This window comes from Choloepus didactylus, chromosome 13 (genome assembly GCF_015220235.1).
Source record: "Choloepus didactylus isolate mChoDid1 chromosome 13, mChoDid1.pri, whole genome shotgun sequence".
Classification (NCBI taxonomy): Eukaryota; Metazoa; Chordata; class Mammalia; order Pilosa; family Megalonychidae; genus Choloepus; species Choloepus didactylus.
Genome location: NC_051319.1, coordinates 60,352,135 through 60,363,479, shown reverse-complemented (window position 1 = coordinate 60,363,479; position 11,345 = coordinate 60,352,135). Strand labels below are relative to the sequence as shown.

The 11,345-nt window shown below is 35.2% G+C and overlaps 1 protein-coding gene across 1 annotated transcript in view; it reads right to left on the bottom strand.

Moving 5' to 3' along the window:
- Positions 1-11,345, bottom strand: part of HSD17B4 (hydroxysteroid 17-beta dehydrogenase 4) — a 112,064-nt gene that overhangs the window by 65,157 nt on the left and 35,562 nt on the right. Inside the window, exons 12-15 of the mRNA XM_037801240.1 lie at positions 10,974-11,077; positions 7,850-8,086; positions 5,393-5,444; positions 1,008-1,079 (exon numbers count right to left, since the gene is read on the bottom strand). Coding sequence (XP_037657168.1) covers positions 1,008-1,079; positions 5,393-5,444; positions 7,850-8,086; positions 10,974-11,077 — 465 coding nt within the window. The remainder of the gene's footprint in view (positions 1-1,007; positions 1,080-5,392; positions 5,445-7,849; positions 8,087-10,973; positions 11,078-11,345) is intronic.

Genomic DNA, 11,345 nt, shown 5'->3' with positions numbered 1-11,345 from the left:
CTGACCAATTTATTATTTCAAATCCTTCTATTTTATGTTCCAATGGCATCATGTATTTTTCATCTGTAACACTTACATGTAGTTGCAATTTTACATTCATTTGTGTGGTCATTTGATTATTGGCTGCCTCCCCAACTAGGTTATGTGCCCATGAGGGCAAAGTCCAGATCTGTTTCTGCTCTGCATTTATTCACAGGCCCTAGCGGAATGCCCAGAAGGTAGCAAACACGCAATAAATAATTGATGAATTGGTGACAAATGAGCTACACAGATGATCGCCTCCACATCCAAACACCAAGGCTTTCTTTCTAAATATTTCTACGATTCCTCCACCATCATAGTTGAATAAACATGATTGCCTATCTAGATTATTTCAACAGTATCTTACAAAATCTCCTTTCCTCCGTTTCATTCCCTCATAATCCAAGCATTACAAAGGTAAGCCAAAGAGATGCTTTCTAAAATCCAAATCTGTTCATATAACTCTCTCCTGCTTAAAGCCCTTCAGTGGGATTTTAGAATAAAATCCAAACTCCTTAACCTGACTTTCAAGGCCTTTCATGACCCAATTTACCTCTCTATTCTCATACCTTGCTACCCTCCCCAATTTACCTTTAAGCAAGCCTGAACTATTTTCATTTCCTCTAAGAACTAATGATCTTTCTCACTTTCAATTCCAGGTTAGGGACTCTTCCTTCCAGCTAAAAACATACTCCATGAAGCATAATTCTCCTCTCTGCTCTCTATACAAGTCACATTCTCACCTCTGTATTTTAGTTATGTTGTTTCAAAGCTCCCAAAATGCCTTTTCCCCACCCCAGCCCTAGTCTACTTCCTTCTTCATCTTTATTTTTCTAAGAGCTTCTGGATTTTTAGAATGCTTATCTTACATTCTCACAAATTGGAAGACGAATTAAAAACTTATTAATCAACTTTAATGATGAAGTATTATGTTAGATATAAAGGCTACAGATCTAATGTTATTATGAGAACTGTAAATGAGTTACCATCAAAAATAATTACTAAACCGGATCCTTTATCTATGATATCAGCAACAATTGCTTCAGATTGAATTTTTCCTACAATGAAAAGTAAAAGAAACAATAAATCAGAATACCTGCTTCATTAAATTTGAAACATCAATAATTCTCATGAATTAGATTTAAAAATAACAATTTTCAATGTCAATGATCTCGTTTCTTTTAACCCCATCATTCGAGAAATGTTTGAGCATACAACCAACATCATTTACCCCATTCCTTCTCAATTTTACTCTCCTGACTTCAATGAGATTTTGTTTCTTTTAATCACTCTGTTCTATTATGGACTTGTTTTCTTCTTCCCATCATTTAACCCATGGTATCTTAATGGATTATTATTATTATTTGGGGGTGAACTCATCACCTTTCTTTCAAAACCCCTTTCCTCTTTTGTTCCTTATACCAATGAATGGTGCCATCTGCCCATCTGCCCAAGCTAGAAACTCAAGCATCATCCCTGATTCAAAAAATTGAGAATAAAGTGGCAAGACTTGAGGATGGGAAAAATGATAGACACTGGAATATACTAAAACCTTTTTACACTATCCAGAAGTCTTTGGATAGCCATTTGGGATTTTAAATTGGGGAGTGACAAACACATTTGCACTTTGGTAATAATATTTTGGCTGTGAGGGGAGAATGGACCTGTGGTAGCAAAAATGGAGAGAATGGAGGCGTGTAATGCTTAGAGGGTAAGAGATAATGGTGGTCTGAAAAAAAAAGAAGTGGAAGTGAGGGTGAATGGAAATAGGATTCTAGATATATTTAAGGGAGAGAATCAAAGAATTTAGTAACTATCTGGATGTGAGAGATGGTAAAACAGAAGCCATCACTTTCAATTCCTAAATATCTCTCTGATCCACCCACTTCTCTCCATCTCCTCCACCACTACCTTAGTCCAAGTTACCATCATTTCCCTTGAACTACCACAACAGACTTATAACTGGGTACCTGCATTTCCATTCTGGCCAACTTTTAAAAATTCTCCACATTATTTCTCAGGTGATTTTTTTTTCCCAAACACAAACCAGATGATGTAACTAACTGCTCTTCCAGCACCACTACCAGTACCTCTGCCTACCACTTCCCAAGGCACTTGGAATAAAAGTAAAATTCACTGACATGATTGATGTGATACCATTTCTCACCAAAATTATCAGTCTCTCCAGCCACCCTGCCTTCTTTTGCTCCTCCTTAGTCATGCTCCTCTTCACACGAAGGGCCTTTACTTAGGCTGCTGGCTCTGCCAGTAATGCTCTTTCCTTCCTTCTTTGCTTAACTTATCTAGCTGAAATCCTTCTTTCAAATTTGCCCTCATGTTGGTTTCTCAGAGAACACTTCCCTGACCAATTTATTATTTCAAATCCTTCTATTTTATGTTCCAATGGCATCATGTATTTTTCATCTGTAACACTTACATGTAGTTGCAATTTTACATTCATTTGTGTGGTCATTTGATTATTGGCTGCCTCCCCAACTAGGTTATGTGCCCATGAGGGCAAAGTCCAGATCTGTTTCTGCTCTGCATTTATTCACAGGCCCTAGCGGAATGCCCAGAAGGTAGCAAACACTCAATAAATAATTGATGAATTGGTGACAAATGAGGTACACAGATGATCGCCTCCACATCCAAACACCAAGGCTTTCTTTCTAAATATTTCTACGATTCCTCCACCATCATAGTTGAATAAACATGATTGCCTATCTAGATTATTTCAACAGTATCTTACAAAATCTCCTTTCCTCCATTTCATTCCCTCATAATCCAAGCATTACAAAGGTAAGCCAAAGAGATGCTTTCTAAAATCCAAATCTGTTCATATAACTCTCTCCTGCTTAAAGCCCTTCAGTGGGATTTTAGAATAAAATCCAAACTCCTTAACCTGACTTTCAAGGCCTTTCATGACCCAATTTACCTCTCTATTCTCATACCTTGCTACCCTCCCCAATTTACCTTTAAGCAAGCCTGAACTATTTTCATTTCCTCTAAGAACTAATGATCTTTCTCACTTTCAATTCCAGGTTAGGGACTCTTCCTATTGTTCTTGTTGCACACCTATCTCTCCTGTATAACACATTCCACAATGCTTATCATTGCCCATTATCTCTTAATTCATCATCAGATAGACTCAAAGCTCTGGGTAAGCAAAAATAATGTCTTTTTCATGGTTTTATTACCAACCCTTAGCAGAATGCCTGCCACATAACAGGTATTCAATAAATATTAAATGAGTGAATAAATATTACAGACCATTGTTTTCCTGCTATACTTTTCTGTGGTTTCCAAATTTTCTATAATAAGCATATATCATTTTATAATTTTTTAAAAATCTACTTTAATGTGAGTATTTAAGGAAAAAGGAGTTTTAAATCTACCCTAACACTCAAAACCAAAGCTCTATGAGATTCTGTTTTGGGAATTTTGCATCATAATTGCATTTGCTTAATGCTTAACTATTCAAAAAGCACCATTACATATACTAATAGTTGCTGCCCACATATTCCCTGTGAGAGAATTACGGTTGGTGACATTACCAATCTCACTTTCCAGAAGAAATAAAGTATTGTTTTGCTCTTATAATAAAAATTATCTTGAGAAAGAAGTGAGTCTAATAATTAAAGACAGAAATACAATAAACACCAACCTCTTCAACCCATAAGATTTAGAGACCAGCACATCCTGGACTACATATACTGGTTTTGAAGGAAAATAAAGTGCTGCTGTTAGGCTTCTTTCACTCCATCTAGTGGTTATTTTCTTCTCAGGATGAGGGTAAATTAGCAATAATTATAAAATGGTATCTATAATGGTACCTCTGAAGCTAACAAATGAGCCATCAAGAGATGCAGAGAGACTGACACCAGTCTCCTGATACTTGAGACTAACAGAAAGTTAAGCATTCTTAACTACTGTCCTAAGTCTCATGAATTGGTGTGTTTGATGGAAATATTATACACATTAGTCATCCTTGGTTTTCTGCAGTTTAAAAAGGTCCCTAGCCATAAGTATCAGAATTTTGTATTGTTCATATTAGTTAATTAACCAGAGATTTAACTTTAAAACTACTTAAAGAAATTGCTTACAAGCTATTAAAGAAAAATAATTCATGAAAAACATAACTTGAGGCTTATTAGGAGGTACAGGAAATTAAGAAAAATATTATCCACACCTTCTGACTCATATCACCTTATAATGGCAATCATTTTAAGTTTACATGTCTAAATGTTTCTTCATATTTTAAAATCCTTAAAGGCAAAGCCCTAACTTATACATTTCTACTTCCCTTATAACAGTGGTTCCCAAATGAACCTGTGTTAGGAGGGCTGCAGATGATACATATGGGGTGCTTCCTACTCTCCCTCTACCACAAACACACAAACACACACATATGACCTCTAGGGTTGGGATCCAGAATACAAAATTTATTTAAAATAACAAGCAATATAATATAGTGTAATAACTCAGGTGATTTTAATATGCAGAAATAATCTAGTATCTAATACAGTGCCTAGAACATGGTAGGTATCCAGCAGATATTTGACAAATGCAACTTACCACAACTGTGCATTTCCTCAGATAAAAAACAGATGTGTGAAAACTTATGCTATAACACCAACACTGAAATAAAGCTATTCAGCCTTAAACAATAAAAATCTCATAAACTTCTCAGCAAAATAAAAAGAGTTAGAAAAAAAATAAGATAGGATACTAGCTACTTGCTGACCTCAACATTATATAACGCAAAATGATGAACACTCCTTTTTTGTATTTTACCACCTTATATGGCCAGTATACAATTAGACAATATCTAACATCAGAGTAGAGAAGCAAAATAAATATACCAAATTAGACTGAAAAAATATAAAGAGATTACTGAGAAAAATTAAAATGATTATTAATGCTGACTTGGTTTTATTTTCTCTAAAAGAAAATAGGAAAAAAACTAATTACAAAAATTCTGTATTTTAACATTTCTTGCTTTATGAAAATCAGTACCAAGATAAAAACATGAGAAAAGAATGAAGACTCATAACCATAGGAATCATAGCTGATTATACATAATGATTAAGTTTAGAACACAGACAAAAATGCTTTTCAGTTGTTAATAACACAGATATCATTAAAGATAGAATGCTAGTATTATGAAGTAACTCACTATAAGACTATTAAAGGATAAAGTTACCAAAACCAGCTCTAATTAACATCAACCTACTCTAATAGCTGATTGCACATAAATAACAGGATGTTTTACTATGTTACTCTATGCCAATTAACACATTGATCCAGTTTGGAAGATTAATTAGAAAACAAAATTACAGAGTGACATGGAATTAGTATATCAAGAACTTACCTGTTCTGGGAAGTTGTTTATATAACTCCAAGTATTGTTCCCCATGAAGAACCTAGGTTAGGATAGGCAAAATTTCTTAGCAGACTTTCTTTTCCCACAGGTTCTGCCTGTGGATATTGCTAATTACAAATGATAACATTTCACTGTCCACATGCTCACATCGCTAATTCTCCCAAATTATGTCATGTGACTTAGAAACAACCAGTTCCCCAATCTTAAAGACTGTCAGCTCTTTTAGAGCAGAGAAGATTCTTATATTTGTGTTCTTTCTTGACATTCATAAATCTTGTTGATGGATAATTATGGATTTTTTGCCATTGGAGGCATTAAACTAGGCTATTTTCTAGTGTTTACCACAGTTCCTGGAGCATAACAGGAATTAGTAACTATTTGTATATGAATAACAGTGAACAGAAGATGCCAGTGCCAGTAAAGTAATTTTAGGTCACACATTCCAAATACAAATGACCCAATTAAAAACACAAAGATAAATTTACAACTATGTTCAAAATAAAGCACTATCAATAACATTCCCTGCATATAATATCTTGTCAATTACCTACAAAGAGTAACCTAAAGACACTGTGTAACATTATGGCCATTTAATCTCAATGTGTCAAAGCAAGTACAGATGAGTATACAGAGGAAAACAATAGAATAGGAAAACTAAGATATGAACCACATACCCACATGACCACACTCCACTGCAGTCAGACAGCTTAATTCCCAGTCTTTCTCAGAACCCAGAAGGAAAGAAAGAGGGGGGAATGATGATGGTAGGACAAATGAAGGACAGCCTCAATGTGTCATACTGCCTGGAAACTCAAGGTTAGGAAGATTGGGATTCAAATTCCAAGCTGACCATCTTTCCCAGGCACAGATTTTGAACACCACTTATGATTTCCAAGTCCTTCCAACTATGAGGAGGAATTATGAAACATTTGTTTTAATTTTTTGCACTTACATTATCCAAACAGAAGAATGTTATACAGAAAATGCCATGGGAGAGTGGTTGACATAGCATATTGGCCAGCACATATTTCTTGCATTACTCTCAACTTCATCAAATACTCTAATAAAAAAGTTCCCATAGATGCAGAGCAGGAAAGGCTAATCAATCCTCCAATAAATGGATTCTCTAAACAAATTTACAGAGATCAGCTCATAGCTCTATGAGTCAACAATTATCACTAGGCTCATAACCTGAAACTTACTCCAAGAAGTAAAATATTATCTCATCTAAAAATCTATCTTACAGTTGTTCACTCCTTCCTTCTTGAAACATTTTATTCACTGGCTTCTCAAATACTCCTGGTGTTCTTCCTACTTCACAGGCCCTTCCTCCTCAGTCCTGTTGTTAGTTCCTTCTCATCTCTTCAACTTCTAAATATTGCAGTTCCCCTAAACTCAGGCCTCTTCTCTATTTACACTCACTATTTAGGTGATTTCATCTAGTCTCATGATTTTAAAATCACCTACGTGCTCAGAACCCCTGTTGCACCTTTCCCCCAAACTCCAGACTAACATTTCAACTATATATAATAGTCATTTCAAAAATGTCCAAACCAATCTCCTGCTCACCCTCACTTCAAAATAAATGTATGTATGCTTATATGTAATGATTAGACATATTAAATATATTATATATAATTAATAATACATCATGTATATGTGTGTCTGTGTGTGTGTGTGTATGCATATATGTACATATATATGTGTGTGTCCAGACCAAAAATCTTTATCCTTGACTCCTTTCTCCCTCACCCTCATATCCAGCCTTTTTGCTTGGATTACTATAATAGATGCCTAACTGGTCCCCATGCTTCAGTGATTGATCCCCTACAATTATTCCCCACATAGCAAGAGTGAGTCAGATCATATTGTTCCTTGGCTCAAAGAGCTACAGTAGCTTCCCATGATCATCAGAGTAAAACCAGAAATCCTCACAATTATTTTCAAGGCCTTCCTCTCCCACCACTGCCCCCGTGCTCGCTCTACTAGTCCCCTGCTGTTCCAAGAACAAACCAAGCATGCACCTACCTCAGAGCCTTTTCCCCCAGATAATTACCTGACTTGCTTCCTCACCAATACCATGAGGTTCTTTATCATATCTATTATACAGATAAGGATATTGAAGCTTAGAGAAGTTATTTACCCTTGGTCAAATAACAAGTAAATTGCAGAAAAAGGATTATAACACTATGTCAGGGATGTGGGAGTGTACACAATTGTTGTTTTCTTCACTTTGCTTGACTTATAAACTCTCATTTCTTTTATCCTTAAAATATATCAAAACATAACCCAAACCATTATTCCTGAACCACTGTAAACTACTTTATAATTACATATACACATACACATGCGCACAGACACATAACATATATAGGATGTGACATTAATCAATCATATTGAAATACACAGAAGAAAAGCAAAATAAAGGTTTTCTATTATGCATACCTTTGCAAAGTTTATTGAAAGTCCAGGAATCTCTGCTATTCTTCCATCCATCAGAACTTTCTGAGCTACAATAACTCCAAAGGTAGGCAAACACGAGAAATCAGAACTTCCTTCATAAACAAATTTCAAATCTTTGGGATCCTTGACTGATGCCCCAACTCCAAGGGCATACATAATAGCATCTAGTTCCGTATAAGCAGAAGAAAATGGAGGAAATTTATGGCCAATAGCTCCAGCCTATGGGACAGTTGTAAAAAAAATTTTTTCATTGACATAATCTTTCTTGAATATTTGAAATTTTAACTTTCCAAAACTAATAACTGCTTACATACGTAGTTTTGCTTTTGAAAATATGTGAATTGACTGTCATTTAGTGAGTTCAATGGAGCATAACTTTTTTTTAATAATTCGATTTTATTGAGATATAGTCACATACCATGCAGTCATACAAAGTGTACAATCAATTGTTCACAGTATCACCACATAGTTGTGCATCCATAACCAAAATTAATTGTTGAACATTTTCTTTACCACCTACACTAAAGTAATAAGAATAAAAATTAAAGTGAAAAAGAACAATTAAAGTAAAAAAGAACACTGGGTGCTTTTTGTTTTTTTGGCCCCCATTTTTCTACTCACCCATCCATACACTGGACAAAGGGGAGTGTGATCCACATGGCTTTCCCAATCACACTGTCACCTCTCATAAGCTACATTTTTATACAATCATCTTCAAGATTCAAGGGTTCTGGGTTGTAGTTTGATAGTTCCAGGTATTTACTGCTAGCTATTCCAATTCATTAGAACCTAAAAAGGGTTTTCTACACTGTGCATAAGAGTGCCCACCAGAGTGAACTCTTGGCTCCTTCTGGAATCTCTCAGCCACTGAAACTTATCTCATTTCATTTCACATCCCCCTTTTGGTCAAGAAGATGTTCAATGAGCATAACTTTTTAACTATAATTGATTTTAGTGCTTCTTGCTGAAAGATAATGTCTCATTTTCAACTTTCCTGCCTCTGATAGTAGAAGGCCCCACTGATTTATTAACTATTCAGCTACCCCAAAATCCAAAAATAATGAATTTGTTATAAACAGGGATAGTGAATCAGTCTATATGATTTCTTGTATAAAATTCACTATAAACAGATGAGCAAAACATGCTTTAATGCCTGTAAATCAGACTGCCTCATAATGGTTTTAAGTAAAACGAGATTTTACCTGAAGTTCCTTCAGAGGAATGTCCCTCATAATTGGATGTTGTATTTTTCTACTTAGTGATCATATGTGCCTTGCTAAATGGTGAACCACATATTAGGTTATAGAAGAATGATTCCAAGTTTTCAATTATTTTTATTCTAAAGCAGGGGTTGGCAAACTATGACTACAAGCTAAGAACACATTTTTAAAGGGAAGCTGAAAAAGAAGAACAACAAAAAGAATATGTAACAGAAACAGAATGTGGCCCTCAATACCTAAAATGTTTACTATCTGGTATTTTACTGAAAAAATTAGCCAACCTCTATCATATAGTAAATCACATTTAGAAATGAACTATACTCAGGTTTAAAATTAGAATCTTAATTTTTTTATCATTGTGCCTGCCCAGGGTCACAAAATACCAGATTCTAATGTTGCAAATGATGTACTTCTTACTATTTATGCACTACAATTAAAAAAAGGATAAGTCTAAGAGACAGCAATCAGCAAACTTCACAGAAGCTACAACCACGAATCTATTAGAATTACTACACAATGGCAGGCTTTTTACTTGCAGCCATGTTGAAATATTTCCAAAATATGATCTATTTTCCTTTAAAACAAATGACCCAGAAGAACCACTAAAATAATAGACTTTTCTAAAAAGTTAGAAAAAATAGTGACAAAACTAGGATTATCAATGATAGTCCAAAAAAAAAAGAAAAAAAAACCACTTGTCTAATTTTACTGAAGAGAAAGCAAATGTTACAATCAATATTTTAGCTTAGCTCATTCAAATTCTATCAATATTTAGCATATATTTCATAAAGTTTTGTGGTTACGTCTTCCTATTTCACAATAAATTAACTTGGAACATAATTCTTTATATGTGAAAAAAAAATGTTTTAGAATTGTTTACATTATAAACCAAGTTTTGCTAATTATAGGCATTTTAAATCCAGAGGCAGAAAGCCTTGTATGTGGTCAGTGATGGAGAAAAAGACACAGCAAGAATAGGAAAGACTCCACAGCAAATAACCCTCTACACCTGATATTGAGTGACCAACCCTTCCCCACAAATTTTCAAATAATTGAAATCTACTTAAAATTAATTTAAAGCTAGGCTTTAAGAGAAAAAGATCTATTAATAGGCAGAATGAGGACCGTACATAGAAGGTGAACAGGCAGAGAAAGCATAAATATCAGGCCTGGATATTAGTTTAGCCTCAAATCCTTCATATAAAATTATGGTAACCCCCTTTCATCCTCTTCCCCCAAGTACCTCCCTGAATTAATTCCCGAACATCAAGGGGCGGGGGTGGGGGTGGGTGGTGACCAAAGTACCACTCAGGCAACTAACTTGGACTCACCAAGTCACCAGAGGGAAACTCCCAAAATTATCTGCAAATAAAGAGTATCCCCCTCAAAAGCTCATATTAAGCTGTGTTAGCACCTCTGTTTCCAGTCATCCAGGAGAGTCAAAGGAAGAAGCTACGTGGGTTTCCTTCCATTCTCCTACCCGACTCAGACACTAGGAAACGCCTTAGAAACTGAATCCAACTGCCCTGATCTCCTTTCAGTTGCCCAGCTCTCCTTTCAAGACACTTTATCCTTTAGGGGAGAGAAAAGCATGGTGCAGTCCAGAAAAGCTAAGAAAAAAGGAAGAGGGGGAAGTCGAAAAGAAGAATGAAGAGATCTGGACAGCTTTAGGATTCATCCCAAGCCACCTCATCATGCAGTTCAGCTGTTGTAGTGTCAGAATCAGCCTTGTTCATAACTGATTACTGAATAAATCCTGTTTTAAATGATCTCTATCACCACTCCCTTCCACTATTAAAGAGTGAAAGAGAGTGAGTAAATCTTTAAAAAGAGAAAAGAAAAACTCTCCAGGGAAAACAAAAGCTTTAGGCTTTTTTCCTACTCACAAATCCTGATGTGGCTGTTGATGCTGCATGACTGGTCTGATTACTTGAAACTCCTTCTTCTGAATTTATTTTACTTACAATTTCAATTAAACTCACAGTTGATTCTAAAATTTAAAAAACAGTGATGCTTTTGTTAAAGATGTTACTAGGAAGAGCCACAATATCATACATGATTATTTCTACAACATTCAGCAATCCTACTACAGAACTTTCATTGACCTGAGTATGTGATGTCAAGATATTTTAAGAAGTTGTGAAAGACTATGAAATATACCAAAGATAACTGGGTGTTTTCAATGGAAAACAAGGGGCTGTCTAATACACCCTTCCCAAGTCATCAGATTATTTAAAGGGGCTCTGAGCCTTTCCATG